This window comes from Thermobia domestica, chromosome 6 (genome assembly GCF_964235325.1).
Source record: "Thermobia domestica chromosome 6, izTheDome1.hap1.1, whole genome shotgun sequence".
NCBI lineage: Eukaryota > Metazoa > Arthropoda > Insecta > Zygentoma > Lepismatidae > Thermobia > Thermobia domestica.
Genome location: NC_137459.1, coordinates 32,713,481 through 32,733,526, shown reverse-complemented (window position 1 = coordinate 32,733,526; position 20,046 = coordinate 32,713,481). Strand labels below are relative to the sequence as shown.

The 20,046-nt window shown below is 35.4% G+C and overlaps 2 protein-coding genes across 2 annotated transcripts in view; one reads left to right on the top strand and one right to left on the bottom strand.

Moving 5' to 3' along the window:
* Nucleotides 1–20,046, top strand: part of mGluR (metabotropic Glutamate Receptor) — a 1,220,665-nt gene that overhangs the window by 630,704 nt on the left and 569,915 nt on the right. The gene's annotated exons all lie outside the window — the stretch shown is intronic.
* LOC145687149 (uncharacterized) lies at nt 2,458–4,756 on the bottom strand. Its single transcript, XM_081760609.1, has 2 exons — nt 4,486–4,756; nt 2,458–4,346 (listed from the first exon to the last, which is right to left on the bottom strand). The coding sequence occupies exons 1-2, from the start codon at nt 4,754–4,756 to the stop codon at nt 2,458–2,460; spliced, it is 2,160 nt and encodes a 719-aa protein (XP_081616735.1).

The following is a 20,046-nucleotide window of genomic DNA, read 5'->3' as shown; positions in this document are numbered from 1 at the left end:
TCGAGCCCGAATACTTGCTCCTCCTGAACTCAAACCAAGAACCTCGTGACCGATGTCCTTGCCTCCTGAAGATTTCTTGACGACCGAGATCGACAGTCAACTAATTTTTAGTATTCCGATACAAACCGCCTATATTCCGTGTTTATACAGGTACACGGTGTTATAATGATAATTAATTATAGTAGTAGTAGTAGTATCATTGATTATTATATTGTCTATGTAGGATACTTTAAGATAGTAGTACTTGGAACTACACAAAGGATTTAGCTCGAATTTGCTCGACTCGACTGGAAATTCGATCCGAATTCGAGTCGAGTTGGGGGAAATTTTTCGAGCCGAGATCTCAAGTCGAGCTCAAAGATGTCTGCTTCGAGTCGAGTCGAGTTTTAAAGAAAATTCGCTCGAACTCACTGGTGCCTATTCCTATTGTATGCATGACGGGCATATAGAGTTCTTTCGAGGGGGATAGAACCATAAACATATTTTATTTTTAAAAATACTTAGTTTCCTGGCTTTCTTCCCAGGGGGGGAAGGGATGGTAGGTATCCAGCATTTCTTATAAGTACCTTATTTGAAATATGTAAAACAGTAACAAGTGGACAACACAATACACACACATCTTCTTATCTTCAGTTTTAATTGCTGATTTCAATTGCAATTAACAATTACAATTAACAATTACAAGTTTCAATTGTCAATTGCAATTAACAATTAAATGTTTCAATTGCACCCTTTGCAATTGACAATTAACAATTAAAAGTTTCAATTGCCTGGTGACCAATTAACAATTAACAATTGACGAAAATTTAATTGCAAATTTTATGATTGAATTCAATTGCAATTGAAATTAATTGTCAATTACAAATTGAAATCAATTGCAATTGAAATCAATTGCAATTGATTTTCAGAGCAATTACTTTCAATTGATTGATCAATTGCAATTGATTTCAATTGATTTTGCCCAACACTGTTTCATATGGGACAACCTAATGGGTTTCTTAAGATTATTGAATTGGTTGAGTTGTTATATCGAATCAAATTGGTCAGAAAAGTTTGTTGGTGCATAATTATGTAGTTAAGGTTGTTGAACATATCTATCTGGGCTTGAAACGTCGCTGGGGTAACGACTCGTCACAGTAGTTACCTAAACGTTTGTCTAGTAAAATAACAATTAAAAAAAATCTGAGGTGAAATGTCTGCTAAATATGCAGGGGACATTTTGTTTGCGCTGGAGTTAATTTTGATCCTTCCTTATGACAACTACTTTTTACGAATGCCGTTCGGAAAATAACATCCGGTTGGTAAATAACATGTCTGGACCTCCACACTAAATTTTCTCGCTTGCGCTTGTTAAATTATTTCATGCTACAGTTGATGGATTATGTATTTATGAAATATGAATAAAATTGCCTTACTCATTTAAAAAAAAAATCATTAAAAAAACATCAAGAATAAGCTACCCCGTGTTGAATTGTTTGGAAGAATTCCCTGTTAATGCCATATTGGGGAATTGTTAATGAAACTTGTATCTATGAAATGTGAACCAATCATCTTAGCAGTTTTGATAAAATTGTCAAAAAAAAAAAAAAAAAAAAAAAAAATCGGGAAAGTAAATTACACATTCTGGATATATATATATATATTGATGGACTGTATCACACAAACGCTGGTTCGTTCTTTAATAATTTGATTTAATAATATTGTTAATATTTCTTACAATTCCCGAGTTAAATAAAATGCACATTGAACACTACGGTGATGTAGCTATAGGCTACGCGCTCATTCTCACACACACTGCTGCTATGCACAGTTTCAACAAGCAACTATACCTTGCTTCTTCTTCTTCTACAGGTAACCAGTTACATTGAACAAACATCTTAAACAAAACTAAACAATTTAAATAAACAAGTTAGGACTAAACATAGCCCCCACCCTTGAACGATCTAGTTCAAGATACACAGAAGAAATGAATTAGTACAATATTTAAAAGAACTTTAAAAATTGAAACAATATGTAAATGGAAAAGTTCTGTTACTGTAAGTGGACCTGTATGCTTCTTTCCTTGCGACACACGACAATTATTAATAAAGCGCTTACAATATGCAACAGGTCTGGACTGTTGGATGCCCATTTTCTCAGTTCAAAACCTCCTTTCTGCAATAATGCACTGAGTTGTTCTTGTAACTGATTTGCTTCACTAACTGAGTTGGCACCACTAAGTCATCAACAAAAAAGTCTTGCATTACTACAGCCGCTGCACGAGGAATTGATTCTTCTTCATATTTCGCTAATTGTTGCAAACTTTTTACCGCTAAATATGGTGCTGAAGCTGTACCATAAGTTACCGTTACAAGCCTGTAATCTTTGATCGGAAGATTAGGTTTTTCACGCCACACAATTCGCTGGAAGTCTGTATGTTCTGGTTGGATTCTCACCTGTCTATACATTTTCTCAATATCAGCTATCCACATTATGTTGTCTAAAACGCACAAGTAATGGAATTAAGTCACACTGCAACCTAGGTCCGACAAGTAACTTATCATTCAATGACACATTAGATGAAGTTTTACAACTACCATCAAAAACTACTCTCAGTTTTGTTGTAGAACTGGAATCTTTCAATACTGCGTGATGAGGTAAATAACACACTTCACTATTTGGTTTCAGTATTTCACTTTCTGGAATAATCTCCATATGCCCAAGTACCTCATACTCGTGCATAAAATCTACATATAATTGACGCATTTTAGGCCTCTTCTTCATACGACTTTCTACTTGCTTAAGGCGTTTAATTGCCACTTCACGTGACTCACCAAGTCTTGCACTGTTGTCGCGAAATGGTAACTGCACATGGAACCTACCTGTCTCATCTCTTTGATGGGTCTTCTCGAAATAAATTTCACACTGCTTTTCTTCTGACGACATTATTTTTTGTGTAGGAATATCTTCCAATTCCCAAAATTGTTGCAAAATTCTTTCACTGTTGCACTGGATATGATATGTTGACGCTGTGAATTCTTTACGTCGCATTTCGTGGTCGCCAATAGAACCAAACAACACCCATCCTAATTTGGTATTCACTGCTACGGGAGAACCATTAACACCACTACACACACCCGCCAATAGCAATTGAGGGTAAATATCTGCACCCAATAACAGATCAATTCTGTCAGGAACATTAAAATTCGGATCTGCTAATGTTAACTTGTTAACATGCGACCACTGCTTGCTTTTATGAATATACCGTTTTGGTAACATACCTGTTACCTTTGGCAACACTAACGCTTCTACAGAAAATTCTGATTTAACATCATAACTTGATGTAAACACAATATTAACAACACCTTTTGCCCGAGCAACATTACTGGAACTCAGTCCCGAAACATGTACAAACACAGGCTGTTTTTGTAAACCAAGCCGTTGTGAGCAGTTTTCTGACACAAAGCTTTTTTCACTGGCTGAGTCTAACAAGGCTCTCACAGGTTGTAAATTACCATATGAATCCTTCACCATCACTACTGCAGTTTGTAATAACACTGCATGTTGCACATTAGTTTCACTTGAAAAATGAGTCCCCACTGAAACACCTGAGTTCTGTTTATTTGGAAAATGAAGTAAAGTATGATGACGTTTGCCACACTCACGACACGATGCTGATTTGCAACTGGACAGTTTATGATGAGATTGTAAACAATTAAAGCATAATGCTTTGTTTTTCACTAACGAATGACGTTCATCAACTGACAGCGAAAGAAAGTCATCACATTTATGCAAAGGATGATTTTTGCTTTTGCACTGGCAACACGAAAATTGAGCTGAAGCATGGTGCGCTATTGTTGATTTTTTATTACTCTTGTTTGACTCACTAGGTGGGGTTGATTTTGCATTGGAAGTGCTACTTGCTAATGCACGACACCTATGATCTATGAATTTCACCAATTGGTCGAATGTTGGTAGTTCACTGTCTGACAATGAAAGTTCCCACTGCCTTTTTGTTTCACTGTCTAGCTTCTCTGTTATATGAAATATAAGCAAAGGATCCCATTCGTTTACTTTTATGTCCAACACTGATAACGATCGCACACACTCAACACTTGTATCCAACAACCGACGTAACGCGCCAGCTGATTCTTGCTGCACTTGACCTTGACTCACAAAGCGCCGCAAGATGGACGTGACTAATTCTCGTTTATTTTGATACCTTAAATTTAACAGGTCCCAAGCTTCTTTATAGTTATCGTCAGTTATTTGTATAGATTGAATAAGTGTTGCTGCTTCACCTTGCAGACTAGTTTTTAAGTACTGAAGTTTTTGTGCACCCGTCAATGTTTCATTATTATGCACTGCTGCGATAAACAAATCACGAAACGAAAGCCAATCATTTAAGTTCCCGCTAAAGCATGGCAATTGCAATTTTGGAAGTCGAATTTCTGTTGTGTTTTTTTTGATTATTCACATCACTAGAAGAAGCGTGAGATAATTTACCCTGCACTTCCACTAATTTCACGTTAAGCTTTGTAAGTCTATCTTCAATAGCAGCAAGCTCTTCTTCTTGAACCAAATAAATTTCTTCTTCGGCACACAAGTTACTGGCTAGAAACAAAAGCTCATTTGTTTCACGTGACAGTTCACTCACTTTGTTTTTGTAGACTTGAACTACACTAATATCTTCCTGTTCTGTGATATTGTTTATGCAGTTTTCAGCACGAGTGACCTTTCCTTTTAAAACACGCTTTCGGGAATTGTAAGCTTCCATTGTCGCCCACACAGTTTTTTCTTTCTTGTTAACACACAAGTCTTATAGCACGTAGGTCACATAAAGCACATAAACACGTATTAACATCTGGGTAGGAGGACCAAATCTTTATGATGGACTGTATCACACAAACGCTGGTTCGTTCTTTAATAATTTGATTTAATAATATTGTTAATATTTCTTACAATTCCCGAGTTAAATAAAATGCACATTGAACACTACGGTGATGTAGCTATAGGCTACGCGCTCATTCTCACACACACTGCTGCTATGCACAGTTTCAACAAGCAACTATACCTTGCTTCTTCTTCTTCTACAGGTAACCAGTTACATTGAACAAACATCTTAAACAAAACTAAACAATTTAAATAAACAAGTTAGGACTAAACATATATATATATATATATATATATATATATATATATATATATATAAACATTTGCGATAATCAAATATTAATTTAAGAAATATGAACGTAACCGCTGGGGTTGTTTTTTTGAGAAATTTGTATTTTTATTTTCACCCTAGTAGACTTGATTTATATTGGAAGTACGAAGAAAATTCACCCTTTTCCATGGAAAATCTTACGATAACTTGAAAACAGTTGAGTTGGATAGATATAACAATAAGCATCTAAACGTTTGTGTGTAAATGGAGATATACGAACAGATAGACATACATCCTAAATTCAGTTTGGGGCCGCGGTGGCTCAGTGGTAGAGCGTTCACCTCCGGTGCTTGGGGTCCCTGGTTCGATCCCAGCTCGCGCTGTGTGGACCCTGTGGGGGACAAAAACCGTGCTCGTGGGTTTTCTCGGGGTTTTCCCGTTTCCTCCCACTTTCTTCATTCCACCGTTTCATTCATTTCTCATAATCACCGTCTCCTTTAGCCTAACCGCAATAAACGTGAAACGTAAAACTAAAAATTTCATTTCATTTTTTTTTCAAAATTCAGTTTTTCGGCATTTAGTGGCTATGAGTCGTGTAAATGCGTTCAAATATGGATTATTATTATTATTATTATTATTATTATTATTATTATTATTATTATTATTATTATTATTATTGTTATTATTATTATTATTATTGCCATATTTCTCTCTTACCATAGGTGTGTCATGTGTTTCTAGAGCTCATCCGTGGCTAAGAGGTTAGCATACACATCTTTGGCGTAGTAGACCAGGATTATATTCCCGTTAGGAGCTCATGTGAGCCGGACCCTGTGCTAAGAGTAGATCCATGTCTCGTTTAGCTCCGTTGTTGAAAGGGACGCTAAACACAAAATCAAATGAAATCAAGTCATCTGTCTCTACTGTAAATACAGAACGTGCATTAAAGTCAGATTGCTAATCATGGATATATAATACGTAAGTCACTAACGTATTTGAGAAAATAACGGTAACTGTCTTATTTAAACACTACATTTAATTATTTGGCATTTTGGTTATTAGGTAGTTCACGAAGTCCATAAGATCCTTTCTAACCAGTTGATAATTTAACACTGAGCCTCAACGAAGGTGGAATTAAAATAACTTGAAAGATTGATAAATATTAATATGCCTATTGTAATCATCTAATACAAAAGTATTAACAATTTATGTAAGTTTTGTATTTCACTCTTTTTAAAGGCATAGATTTTAGAATTCGAGTACGGCGTTGATTAACATAAAGAAAATAATAATTAGAGACTATAATGTTACAGTTCTTTCATAGTGACCGCCACGACGGGTGAACCCTGGACTTCATAGAACTGTCTTGCCTCACATATGATGCATCGGAAGAATTCGGTACGATTCGTGGAGTTGCTTTCCAAAAGCACACTTGATCAAAAAAGTGAAGCAGCAAAAGTTCACTAACAACGCTGCCAAACTCAAAAGCCATAGGTAACGGGCGAAAAAAAGACAGCACTTAAACAACTATAACACAAACACTAGCAATTATTTGAATATAATGGTAACAGTAATAATATCAAAACTATGAAACAATGACAACAGCAACAAAAATATAAATTAACAAAATGAAACCTAGTGGCAATCTGACAACACTGTATCCTCAGTAGATTTTCTCTGTTTAGCGTGAGAGATAATATTAGCAAAATTTCATACATGGGGGGTTGACGATCGGGACACACCCTCGTGGTAAAATTAGTAAATCTATATGGAGCTTCACAACTCCTCGTGATCACTACAGCACAGTAAGAATACCCTCTCTGACATGGCGCACATGAACCGTTGGTACTAATATACAAATACAGAACAAATGTGCGTCCCATACAACCTTCACATAGGACAGGTAAAATATACTGTAAAATCGAGGACAATCCTCTATATACCCCTATTCTACCGTCACTTGAAAAAATGAATATACATGCAATAATTAAATGGATATTTTATTTGTTTATCGATTATTTTTTTTATTTTTTTCTCAATCATAGTTTAAAAAAATCTGAAGTTTACTTGAACGTAATTAATACCAACTCAGGCTAACAATAATTACACTGAATTGTCTCACATGAAGTGGGTAAAGAAATGTGAGCAGTACACAAAAATCCTAAAGCCATTAGACCATTGAAGTATTGAGTTAACTTGTGATTGACGTCGCAGTAGTGTGTGATTTTTAATGACAAAAAATGTCATTTATTTTCAAGTGGGACAAACATCCTGCATCACTGGTGCATTGGAAACTGGGAGTGGAGGAAGCAGTTGTGAGAAAAGTTGATACAGATAGTCTAACCGCAGATTAAAAATCGATACTTCCGCTTCAGCGACAAAATACTCCCCATGATACTCCGTTATCATAAACTCACGACTTTTTTTTTAACGTCATCAAGTTCACAAATATTGCAAGGGAGAGAAAGAGTTTCACTAATTTGGGAATACCGTAATGCTAAGGGTAAAATGAAACGTTGATGTTTTAAAATTAAACATCTGCTTCACTATCCCTTTCAGTGACTCAAATACAGACGTATTTAGCTACGATTCATTCGTGGTTGAATAAGAATATATTTTACGCTAGTTGCAGAAGAGATTTCGCTGGAAATTATTCGGTTCATAACTTTTCTCTTTCGATGCTTAAGGATAGATTGAAGTGTGGAATAAAGATTTCAGTAATAGTGTCGAATAAAACACCGGATTGTTATTACTTGCAAAGATGTTTATTACGTCGCAGACATGTAAGATCGAAGGTGGAACTTTTTATAAGCTGCTACGTCTCCATGATTGAAACTAAACAACAGGAAGTTAGACATCAATCTACTTCGGTTGTAAAACATACTCAAAGTCTGGATTAACATAATTTGCCGCTATTTTCCTCTGGTTGAATTGAAACTGCATATAGTGAAAGAACATATTCCACAATAAATGATAAAGTAGTTGTTTTAATCTCTCTTTTATACTTTATTTTCTATGATCTTACCACGAACTATGATCATGAATACTAAATATGAAGTTTTCAAAATTAATGGGCAAGATAAATTTCGCATTTGTGAACCTCCTTCTCATACACAGTTTGAAAGTATCATAATATAAATAAATGTAGCTGAGTGGTGTATTCAGCTAAAACCAATTGATGATGCTCCAAGAGCATTGCCAGAACGAACTTACAAAGAATGGAGAGATGAAGCAGGAAGGATAACTGTGATTGTCCGTACATACATGTAAAAGTAAATTTTCATAGCCGCACCTTCTTCTGTTTCTGGCAAAAATTCGCAAAATTTCATGTCTCTATGACTCATGGCTCTCAAGGTATGGCTCCTTAAATCTCCCTAAATCGGAACTATTTTTTGGCCAATATCCCGGGAACGGTGGGTCATAGAGAGAAGGTGTTACTGTTAGTCAATATCTAAGATGATGGTAAACATTTTGGTAACAATATAAAGTAGTGGCCACTGACCAAACCAGTGGCCAGTTAGACAGGGCCACCGGTTACTGTTTGTTACGAAAATGTTCAGAATTCTCTTAGGTATTGACACACACAAATATCATTTCTCTATAACTTATGATTCCCGAGATATGGCTCCTTAAATCTCCGGAAATCGAATATTTTCTAGCAGGGGCTTCATTACAGACTTTACTTGAGTAGGGCAAGAGCACTACCTAAGACTTTCGTGTTTTGTACTAGTATATTAGTACACAATTTATTAAAGTATATGTTCTCAAACTCTTGAGGGTGTAATTGCCCCCTCTTGCTCCTAAATGACACCCCTATATTTTTTTTTGGCCAATATCTCGGGAACGATAAGAGTGACGCAAAAAACATCCCATCACTTTCTCAGTTTTTGGTGATCTATCGAATGGAGGACTCAAAATTGAAAAAAATAATCGCAAATAACAGACAGAGACACACAGACATAGAGAATTCAGTAACGAACTTTTTTTTTTTTTTTTTTAAGTTCGTTGAAAATTTAGTTGCATACATCACTTTTTGATTAAATAAATTAATGAACTTGAAAATTCAAGTTTTAGACAACTGTGGTTCTTCCTTTGTACCATTATTTCTTAGAACTTGACTACACTTGTAAGAACGTATATTACATTTTTTTTTAAAATTATTTTTAATATATGTGTACATATCCAAATTACTGTGCATTAATCAATATTGAAAAAATAAAAATTCCTAATAATTGAAAGACTCCCTCATTCATTTTTGTGAGCCCCTGAAAGTGCTGAGGCAACGAACGTTAAATTCTACACGGATATTTTCCTCAAATCAATGTCTATGGAAGATAAAGAATGACTATTATGTAATTCGTCCCTTTGAGTAAAGAAAAAAAAAGGCTATCCGATTTTTTCACGACTACTACATACTGGAAAATGCCCCCATGTAATACGGTAGGATATATTTTGTGAACTCCAAGTATAAGACGGAGTTTCAACATCTCGTATGAGCATCTTAGTAATTAACTTCTGATCTTTTTCTTTTCATTTTATTACATTCTAGGTAAAATATCTCAAAACGCTGAAACATATGATTAGTCCTTATTATAAAACAAAAACACCTCTGTTAGTATCAAATTTCCAAATATTTAAGAGTTACAGGTTGCATAAGCATGCAGACAAAATACTCATATACAGGGTGTCACACTCGAAAGAGACCCCGGGAAAAGTGTTATACATTTTTTTTTTTAATAAAAGAGGATATGAAACCACATTATGGTGGATGTTCTTACGTGACTCGCCGATGGTGTGTGGTTTGTTCTTGTAAACATTACCTTGCAGGTGACACCACAGAAAAAAAATGTCAGGTGACCTGTGGGCCATAATTCTTTGAAAATCACTCTGGCAGAGAAAAATGATTCCATCGCGGCTACACTCGCCTTAAACGTATGGCATGTTGCCCCCACCTTGCTGATACCAACCAAGTGTCAGGTTCTCGTCATACAGCTGGTTCACAAATTCATGAAACAATAAGTACACTTTACTGGTGACAGTAGTGTCAAAAAATTGGCCTGATGATGCGCTGCTGCGATAATGCACAGAAAACACCCACTTTCTGTGAATGAAGAAATTCTTCAACGACTGACTGCATGCTGGTTGTCACTACTCCATAGACGTATGTTTTGTGAGTTCACCTATTCTGACAAGTCTTAAAGGAATCATTTATCCAATACTGTTTCACAAGGAAGACGTGCTCATCCATAGAATATCAATACATCGTCGGAATCCAACAGCTCCGGAAGAAGCAAGTCGCACAAAACGCCACGAACAATAAGCCAGGCTACACTGAGACACGAGACCCATATACAGCTCGCGGAATCTCATTGTTGCACATTTCACAGATTTACAATGTTGCCAAGTAGACGAGTTACGTGAGAACATTCACCGTGAAATCCAGACCGTCACTCCCAATACTCTGGCAACATTCACGAACTTGCAGCGCCGTGTTGAACTATGTATACAGGTGGGGAGGTCATTTCCAGCACCTCTTGAATAATTTTCATTTCTCAACCATAAATATATGTCATGTACAAATTTGTTTCATATCCTCCTTTGTTAATATGTTTATAACACTTTTCCCGAGGCCTCTTACGAGTGGGACACCCTGTAATATTGATCATTATTATAAACGCAATATTCCCTGAGTATTTCAATTATGTTAATTCCCAATAGTTCATTGTCATACCAATACTTGTCGCTAGTTGGGCTGGCTTCTACCTGAGGGCACGATGCGTCGCTACTGTGCAAGCAACCTGAAGGCTTTGGGAAATAACTAGTTATTTTATACGAAAAGTCCAAATAACACATTTGGTGTCTTCAACCGCACAAGCAGGTTCAACGTACACGTGTACGGAACCTCATAATGCTTCTAGAAGCGGTTCGGCGTACAAATATACATCCTGTGTACTAGTGACGAAATTATGCATATTCTGTCATCTGTTGTTTTCTCAGATGAACGAAAACGTATGTCACTCAGGAGTAGCATGTCACACCCTAGTTTCGTATATATATTATTACGTTACAGTTCATTTTTTTTTTTTTTTTAAAGTTTTATAAACATAAATATTAACTTAAAATGCGTTTCTCTACATTATAATTTCTTTTCCATTCTTTTCTCTTTTTATTTAACTCGGGACCTATATCGTTTTTTATACACGTTTAAGAAGCAAGATATGCATATTGTTTAATCAAAATAATTTTATTATTCTTGAAGAAAGCAGTTCATACCTGTGAAGAACATATTTCTAAACTCACCGCTAAGTCCATATGTATATTTATCTACTTTATTCATGTCTTAGAATTGTCAGGGACACCAATCTGTTGATTGTTTGAGGCTTACTACGCAGTGTGATTGTGGATTAATTATTGATTATAACATTTGAGCCATAGAAAAATATGTGCTGTTTTCTGTTGAGCACACGAATTAATCCAGTATTAGATTCCCACTTTTGTCCGAGTCTGAACAAATACTTTCCTGATTCTTCAGATAACCATACTAATTGTGTACCTTTTCTTGTACTTAAAAAAATATATATATGTGATTGCAACAACGGATAGTGTATTAAATATTTGCATGAAGCTTCTAATAAGACAAGATATTTATGAGACGTTAAACTCAAAATTAACTCAACTCAACTCAACAAAATATCTATATAGGTTTATATGTTTGTCTCCAAAGAAAACTTTATACATTTGCCTCTAATATTTTCGACAATGAGATATCCAAAACCAGAAGTGTTAGAAACGTACAGTTTCCACTGGTCAATTCCAAATTGTGTGTAGATTTTCCAGTTCTAATTGAATAATATAAAAAGCATGACCGCTATTTCTTTATTACATATTTTAGGGGTACACTGAAAATGTTGAAACTTAAAAAAGCAACATAATCTACGAGTTTTACATCGGACAGGACACGATTGTATACAAGGGTTGTATATCTTTCATGCAGAAGCATTTGTTTCATGGTCAAATGATAATGAAAACTGAAGATAACCATTTCTCCAGTCTAAGATTTTCTTATTGCATTATACATGAAAGAACAAAGAAAAAAAAATATCATACATGAATTAGAAACTCCAACCAGAAGTAGGCTCAAATCTTGCAAACAGTGCGAGATATGAAAAAAGTAATATAAAAAAAAATCTCCCCTTTATGTAATCCCTTGCTGAATTTTATCAAGATGTCTTTCACTTGTGTCTGTAAAGAGACGTGTACAAATGTTGTGAGGAATGACAAGGAGATTCACGCTCACATGTGAATGATGCGCTGTGTAGAGAGCACAGATTCAGCTGGTTTAATTTAAAAATTAGAATTCTCAGAATATTGTATATCGACTAATGCCCCGTTGTAAATGAATAATAATTCATTGTTTCCCTGAGAAAAGGAAACACTTACAGCTCAAATTATATACATCCACAAAACAATATCCTCTTATAAATTTGTTGAAGGAAATAAGACATAGTCGCAGTTATAATACATCCTTCTTTAAATTACGATAGAATGCTTGCTGTACTGAAAATACTTTTAACTGTCAGAGATACACTTAGTTAATTAAATTCAGATCCTCTACCGGAGACGTTTGACATGGCAATTAATTTTCATTACGGAATGCTTTGAACAGTGCAAGGTTCGATCAATAACATGTCCGGAAACTGGCGGAGTAAAACCGCAGTGACGTGAAAACCCAAGATTAGTTTTTTTTTTTCCTTCTTCTAAATTCCCTTGTAGTATTTGTTATATTAAAATAAAATTTAGTAAATTTCCAATTACAAACATAGATCAACTTGTCCTAATGTCTGTAAAAGACAATTGGAAAATATAGTCACTGTTGTTTTTGATGCAGGGGTTACTCTCAGTTTCAAGTAAAGATTTGAAACTTGGTTTTATGACGTTATTTAACCCCAGAAAGTCCATGCTTGCATCTGCTACGTGAAGGACCAAGGGGTTTAGGTCAAATTTGACCGCGCTGCTTTTAAATAGCTTTCAGAGTATATTTGTTCAATTTGAAATGAAATGAAATGAAATCTCTAAGTTTTACGTCCCACGGTTATGCCGGTTAGGCTAAAGGAGACGGTGATGATGAGAGATGAGTGAAAACGGTGGAATGAAGAAAGTGGGAGGAAACGGGAGAACCCCGAGAAAACCCACGAGCACGGTGTTTGTTCAATTTGAGTTAACGTGTTGAACTAAATTGAACAAAATAAACTCTTCAAGGAATTGTACTTTTTATTTGTTAAAAAAAATGGCTAAATACAGTGTGTAAAATTGCTTATATATCATACCAACTTTTTTATATAAATAATGCAGGAAACCAGTATAATGCCTGTAACTATCACTCGACAAGGGGCCTATTCCATCATTGAACTTAACAACTTTTCACTTTGCGCTTTGCAATTTGCAGCAAGGTTTACGTTTCACGAAATAAAATAAATAAATAAATAAATAAATATTTCTGCAAAGTGCAAAATGTAAAGTGCAAAGCGAAAACTTGCAAAGATTTTGCAGAAATATCTGACTTTTGTTCCACCATCATCTTAAAACTGAAAAGTGCAAAGCAGGAGTTTGCAAGGTTTTGTCGTATCTTGCAGAAAAGAAGTTTCGATTTGCCTGAATTATTGACTAAGGTCCATTATCGTTTGAATATGTTTTGGAAGTTATTGTATTATTCAAGGGATAAATGAAGTGAGAATGAGATTCCTAAGAAAGTGTATAAAAACAGAATCAAATTCCACAGCATGATTTTTTTTTTCAGTTAAAAGAATGCTTCCGTTTGACAAGTGAGCAGGTAGAATTCGTATTGGAGCATATTGGACCGGCTTTGGAAAGAATACAAAACGTAGTAAAGCCCTTACAGCAAGAGAGCAAGTACTTCTTTGCCTTCATTGGCTAGGACATGGTGCTCAAATGCACGGATTAGGACAAATGCGTGGTGTGTCAAAAGCAACTGCTTGCAGAACAGTACATGGTTTAGTTAACTCTATTATAAACATTATGTTTCCAGATATAGTATAACTTTGTCAAGTTGCTGTCTTTAGACAAACCAACCATATATTACGTTTTTCTTTGACCACTTGAAAAAACTGCCATTTTCTTGTCATCAACTTTTTTTTTTTTTCATTTCTGAAATAATTCACTATATTTCCTATTACTAACCTTTGAAATTACTAACTAGAATACAGCGCATAAAATCGCACTTTAACATTCAACTGTCACTTTGCAAAGACTTTGCAACTTCGTAGTTACAGAATATCGAACTGCAAAGTTCTTCAAAAATAATGGTGGAACTCAAAAACTTTTCAGTTTGAAAAAAAAAATGGCTAAGTTCAAAGTGAAAAGTGAAAAGTTACGAAGTTCAGTGGTGTAATGGGCCTAAGGTTGTGAATGCCTAAGTGTTTATATAAAGGAGAAAAGTAATATTTTAAAAATCAATACAAGTTTTAGATATATAAAACAAATGAAAGAAATTTTGGATAAAACAAAGGTGGGTAGCACCTATGAGGAAGGGGGGGGGGGTCAAATCGGCCCACACAACATAAATTAATTTCTTTACAAAAAATTCAATATATTCAAGTTTAAAAAAAACAAACGAAAATGAATATATAATCAAAAGGAACAATAACAAAAAGACAAAGAATCCTGAATATATATTAATCCATATAAACTGAGTGAAAAGGAACTCTCGGACAAAATTGACCACCATTGGTCATCCTAGAGTTAAAATGATATTTTATAATAACTATTGATTAACTTGTTGGATAAGTGAAACAATTTATAAATTTACAAAATATGGTAAAGCTATTCCAATGATTCAATATACAACCAGGTTAAAATTAGATGTGCTGATGGGTGAACTGTTAGGCTGTCTAAAAGATATTGAGACGCTGAAGGTCGAAAGTGAGAATGCACAGTGTGTCTACAAAATTTCAAGACTGGCAACACTGAAGAATAACCGCTGGAACCACCAAGAGGTTATTGTGTGTAGCTTTCAGTATCGAATGCGTTGTGCATGGGTGAAGAATTTGCGAATGTTCGTTCCGAATTTTGTGAGTTAGATTGATTTCAGTGAACTGTGTTTTCTTTGTTCGTAACATGGAGCAGAGAGTAGTCATCAGGATTTGTCTAAAACTTGACAAAACAACCACGGAGACCATGAACATGAACCAAACAACTTACAACATTGATGCTCTTTCTACAGTGAACTTTTTTTTTTTTTTTTTTGCTTAGCATCGCTGTTTTTATGAGAATCGGGAGGCAGTCAAAGACGACCTTAGACCTGGTCATGTGATAAACGTTCGAACTTAAAAATAAATAAAATAAAACGTTGAAGAAAATGCGGAGAAAGCTGGTTGAAAATTGTTTCAAGTTCCTCAGGATGATTACGGAGCACTTAAACGTTGACAAGGATAGTGTTTGGAAGATTGTGGAACAAGATCTACAGAAGAGGATGATTTGTTCCAGATTTGTGCCCCACAGTCTGACAGCAAATCAAAAAGAACACAAAATAACACTGGGTGTAGTCGTGTCAGGAGTGGGTCCAACTGGCAGAAAATGACCCAGAATAGTTCAAGAAGTTCATAGCTGATGATATATTACTCTTTCGCTTTGAAAGGAAAACATTTTGACTCAATTTCTGACATCCAAAGTGCTGTGATAAAGGAACTCAACACTGGCGGACAAGAGGACTGGAAGACATAAATCCATAAACTCTATAACCTCGAAATTGTCTGTATACAACAAGTATGGCCATATATTTAACTTTACCAGCTAATCAAGGTAATTCTTTTCAGCACTATTTTATGACATTGCTAGTCTTAAAATTTAGTAGTCACAGTGTGTACATGTATTATTATTTGAAGAAAACATTATGAAACCTGATATACACCATTTTGTATTATTATTATTATTATTATTATTATTATTATTATTATTATTATTATTATTATTATTATTATTATTATTTTGACAGCACCATAACCATCGCAATAGAATTTCTGTGGTTTATGGCCAAGAAATTGTGGTACACGGTTTTCTCATGCTTCTGTCGTAACTAACGTAAAACCACTCAGGAAGGTCTGCAGAGACCGAAACAATTAAGGAGAGTTTAATGTAATAAAGGCGTAAGCGACTTTACGCCCTTTTTACATCAAACGCATTTGTCGTTTCTGCCATGCTTGTTTAGCCTCCTGGTAGCATTTCAATTCAATATCGGAATAAAATGCTGCATACTACATTGTTTTATGTAAAAAAAAAAAAAAAAAAAAAAAAAAACTACTTAAATTTTCAACATCGTTTTTCTCCAAATGCATGTTTCAGACTTACGTCCTTATTGCATCAAACTCCTCAATTGATAGTGTGAGGGTGTCATACGGTACGGGTTTTACGTTGGATGCATTGAAATATCCTACTAGCTAAATTCCCTCAATTGCTGATGGAACGTTAAAGGTGTATGTGGCCTGGTGTTGTTAGCGTGGTGTACGACATCCTTTCTCATCTCCTGTTCCAATTTCCTCTTTATATATTACGGCTCAGTCAGTGTCAGTATTGTTTGGTGTTAAAATGGTAAAATAACAAAGAAGTGAACCGGAAATTTGGTAAAAATGGTCCTTACTTCGATCATATTCACGAAGAAATTAAATGTCGACTAAAAAGAAAAACAGGGAATTCGTTTACTATTCGGTTCAAAATCTCTTGTCGCGAATTCTGTCGAGAAATTTGAAGCTTAAAATATATAAAACGATAACCATGCTTGTTGTTCTGTATGGTTGCGAAACATGGTCGCTTAGTCTGAGGGAAGAACATAGACTGAAAGTATTTGAGAACAAGATCCTGAGACGAATGTTCGGACTCAAGAGGAACGGGAATGGGGAATGACGGAAACTTCGTAACGAGGAACTACATAATTTATACGGTTTACCAAACATTGTTAGGGTCGTCAAGTCTGGGAGGCTTAGGTGGGCAGGTCATGTAGCTAGGATAGAAGAAAGTAGAAACGCTTTCAAAGTCTTGACTGAAAGACCAATCGGAGAACGACCATTAGGAAGACCTAGGTGCAGATGGGAGGATAATATTAAGATGGATCTCGCATAGATAGGAATACAAAGTAGAAACTGGTTCCAATTGGCTAAGGATAGAAGTCAGTGGAGAGCTTTTGTGAACGCGGCATTGAATCTCCGTGTTCCATAGGCCATAGAGTTAGTTAGTTAGTTAGTACTTTGTAAAACGAAGTGTATGTTTTGTTGAAAATTGAAAATTTACTCGTATATTTTGTGTTTGAAATTAGTAAGATGGAGAATCAATCACTTCAACGATAGAGAGCATCACTAGTTTTAAGGTTGATATATGGCGGTATTGGTATACGGTAGCTCAGTGAAAGAACTCTTATATCTGGTGTGTGGGGTCTATGGTTCCATCCCGGCCAAAAATATTTTCTCGGGTTACTCCTGTTTATCCCACTTACTCATTCCACCATCATTTGCTTGCTTTAACCATCATCTCCCTTAGCCTAAAGGGAATAATTGTGAGACGTTAAACTGAAAGAAATATATCTATTTGGCAGCATTTTCTTATTAGCAAAAAAAGACTGAATCTTTCGAAAACATTTCTCTAATTTTAGATATGAAAAGGACATCTTTGCACATTTTTGGAACACTTTTTATTAACGGAGTTTAAATGTCCATCGTAATTTATGCCTGCATGTCTATGGTTCACATTTCATGTTGTAAACTGTAATGTTATAGTTAATGGATATCCATACACTGATGAAACATACAGACTTTATGTAAAAAAATCAACGGAATTTGTTATTAGAAGTCAATCTTGTTTGAGTAGTTGTTTATTTACATATGTGAAATTGTTCCCTTTTATCCTGAAGTAAGATATTTAGCAATAGCGAACTACTTCATTGCCAAAAATGTTAAGGGAAAAATGAGCTCTGGTAGGCACTGTAAACGATCACGTACTAGAAGTTTCAGTTTCGTTCGGTAGATAGCAAGAGCTGGAAAATGTTAGCTGCCATCTAGCGTCGGAATGTGCAACTTCTACTAGCTGTGTTTCAATAGTAAAACAAAATAACGTTATGGGTTAAGGAACCCAGGTTCAATGCCACATTCAGAAGATATTTCTATTGTCTTCTGTTCTTAGCCAATTGGATTCACTTTCTACTTTGTACTCCTATTTCTGCGAGATCCATCTTAATAGTGCCCTCCTATCTGCGCCTAGATATTCCTAATTATCTTTTCCCGATTGGATTTTCAGCTAAAATTCTGAACTCGTTTCTACTTTCTTCCATTCTAGCTAACCATGTGGAATGTGGGTTCCTGTCTTCACGGTATGATGCGTCGCCAGGTTACGGATCGAGAAACCTCTGAATACAGAGATTAGCTGTGATGTGCGAATATATTAAGTAAGCACTCGGGGATAGACTACAAGGAGTGATCCTCCAACTTGGGGTTTTGGCGTGAGGTTAATAATCACATTTTGTAAACAAAAAGACACTCGTTCAGAAATATTCATAGAAGCCTCTTACCAGGACTGACAACATGGCAAGACCTCAGTAAAGTAAAATGAACAAGAGATTTTTAACATGGAATAACTTTTCAAGGAGTAGGTGCGTTAAAATCCATAACGAAATAGTTAAAGAAATATAGGATGAACCTAGTATGAATTGTTTCAGTAATAGAAAATGTAATATGGATACCTCTGTTAAAGTGACTGTTTCCGTAGAGATGCTAATGGATTGACCCCATTTGCGAACTAGGTTGAAATTATCGCTCTAGCTGTATATAAAAAAAAAATTGCTTCCGTTCAACAGTTATGATCTACGTCGTTTGTATTAACGGACTACGTTGTGCAGTTTAACGAACTACGTCATGTGAATTAATGAACTGCGTTGTGCGGATTAACGGGCTACGTTATGCAGATTAACATACTATGCCGTGTGGATGAATGAAATACGTTGTGCGGATTAACATGATATCTCGTGTGCATTAATGAACTATGTTGTGTGCAATAATGAACTACGCTACGCAGATTGAGAGATTAAGTCGTGCGGATTAATTGACTACTCGGTGTGGATTAACAAACTATGCCGTGTGGATTAATTGACTACGCTATGTGAAGTAATGAACAATGTTGTGTGAATGAAGATACTACTTTGTGTGGATTAACGGACTACGGTATGTCGTGTGGATGAACAAACTACGCCGTATGGATTAACAGATTGTGTTGTGTGCATTGATGAACTACGTCGTGTGGATTAGCAGGTTGCGTCGTGTGAATCATTGGACTACGTTGTGTGGATTAACGGACTACGAGCAGAGGTACTTACTAATGCTACATTATTATAAGTCCCACTAATGTGATCCTAATAAGAATACTCGTTATACACTGGCAATTAGTGACGAAAATTTTCCGGATTGTTTTTTTTTTTTTCACTTGTCCTTGCAGTGTTGTTGTATTGCAAACTTTATTAGGGTTCATGGTGGGTCAATGATAGAGCATTCACCTTTCATGCATGGAGTCCCAAGTTCGATGCCAACTCGCGCCAAGCGGATTTTGTGGTAGACAAACACCGTATTCGTGGATTTTCTCGGAGTTTTCCCGCTTATTTCTACTTTGTTCATTCAATTATTGCATTTATTTCTCACCATCATCGTCTCCTTTAGCCTAGCAGGCATAAGCTCGGGACGTAAAACTGAAATATTTCACTGTAAACTTCATTGTAATAGAATCCCTATAAAAAGCAGTTACATAAAGTGAAAAACCTAATATTTCTTCATTTCCTAAAAAAGAAAAGGTTCGAAAATTTAATGTACTACTTGCATAGATTATATTTTTGATCACATTAAATCATAACACCG

Excerpts from the sequence above, each read along its gene's own strand:
- LOC145687149 (XM_081760609.1), bottom strand. The coding sequence starts at position 4,756 with ATGGAAGCTTACAATTCCCGAAAGCGTGTTTTAAAAGGAAAGGTCACT. Across the intron at positions 4,347-4,485 it reads GAAATTAGTGGAAGTGCAGG|CAGTGCATAATAATGAAACA; the intron begins GTAAATTATCTC and ends TGTTTATCGCAG.